Source organism: Myzus persicae, unplaced genomic scaffold (genome assembly GCF_001856785.1).
Source record: "Myzus persicae strain clone G006 unplaced genomic scaffold, MPER_G0061.0, whole genome shotgun sequence".
In the NCBI taxonomy this organism is placed as follows: domain Eukaryota; kingdom Metazoa; phylum Arthropoda; class Insecta; order Hemiptera; family Aphididae; genus Myzus; species Myzus persicae.
In genome coordinates, this window is record NW_019103277.1 from 1 (window position 1) to 1,539 (window position 1,539).

Consider the following 1,539-nt stretch of genomic DNA (forward strand, 5'->3'; position numbering starts at 1 on the left):
TGATTTGCGATAAAAATTCATTGATACCGCATTCCTCGTCAACCACCTAAATAATTATTATAATTATTAATTGTATAATTTTTTTTTTTTAATTTATAAATTATAAATTACCCTTGCTTGTGAAAGGTCCATTGGAGACAAGCTCGAATATCTCGGAGGTGAAATGAGTCTCATTTCGGATTCGGTAAATAACTATAAAATAATAATAAAATACAATAAATATTTTTATGAATGATATAATATTTTTTTCACATTACCTCAGGTGTGTCTCGTGCCCTTCTACGATCTATCCAAATTCTAAGTAACTGCATAGGTGCATACATCTGGATTTGATAGGTCAGGTTAGGAGATGTAGTTGTGTTTTCTAAAGGTGTACCCAACTTTATGAATACTTCCATTTCATGTTCAGTATTTGGTGGTTTGGTATCTTGTAAACTAGTTTCTTCTAGATAATCGCAATACTCATCGATTTGATTAAGAAGAATGGTTTGGATGATTGATTTTTGAATCATAGTTTTTGAAATACACCATTCTAATTTATTTAGCTCAATCAAATCTGCACGATTCAATAAAACTCTGCATTCGCTTTTATTTTTACATTCAACAACTAGATTGTTTTCACCCTTGTACACCATACTCGATATTAGAAATAAATCAGTTTCGAGAAAAGTTATTCGTTTATTTGTTCGTGGTGTTTCTAATATAAATGATAATATATTACCGATAAGAGCAAATATACGTCTTAGGAAATCTGTTGTTAATTTTATATGTCTCGATGAAGTGATTAAATGTATAACAGTTTGAAATTCATCAGTTGGATCGATACCAATATGCACAAACTTACGTGCTGTAAAGTCTAATGTATATGATGTAGATTCCATAAGATATGCAGGTGGTGTCGGTGGAATGTATGTATACGACTTCTTTTTGATATCAACAATTGGACCGGCCATATTGAAAAATAAAAACACTTGTAAAAATTAAAAACACTTGTAAAAATTAAAAACACTGATGATTTTAAATAACGTTGAGTAAATTAAAAATGACTGTATGAAAGAACTAAGGTAAAGTACGAGTATAGCTCTCTGGAACAGACTGATTCGATTTGGGTACACTTAGTGGCTTATATGCTTATGGAAAAAGTGAGAAGGGTTATTATATTGTACATTAATAAATAATTGTATTCGTATTATACTAAATATGTAAAAGATAAGTAGGTGTTATACTTAATGATATAATTATGTATACTGTATAGAGTAGCTTTATAGTATTAATATCTAGATATCTTTAATAGCTGGTTACAGTAATAGTATTGTTTCATTTTAACTATATAATACTTTCATAATATAGTTGATGATATTTAAAATATAATTAAATAATTGTATTTAAATCATACTAAACATGTAAAAGTAAATTTCGTGAAAGCTAGTGATTCCATTACATGTTATTCACTAATAGGTATTTTAATTTGTTGTTAAACGATTAAGATATTTTGTATTATAGATCGGTTATTCATTAACAGCTAAAATTAAATTTCGT

General features: G+C 27.8%; 1 protein-coding gene across 1 annotated transcript; it reads right to left on the reverse strand.

The window, feature by feature from the left end:
- Nucleotides 1-7: 7 nt before the first annotated feature.
- Nucleotides 8-1,528, reverse strand: LOC111034136 (the record flags this gene model as incomplete). Its single annotated transcript, XM_022315191.1, has 3 exons — nt 258-1,528; nt 112-192; nt 8-46 (listed from the first exon to the last, which is right to left on the reverse strand). Coding segments are annotated over exons 1-3 (816 nt in total), but the record flags the coding sequence as incomplete, so codon positions are not given.
- Between the last annotated feature and the right edge of the window lie 11 nt (nt 1,529-1,539).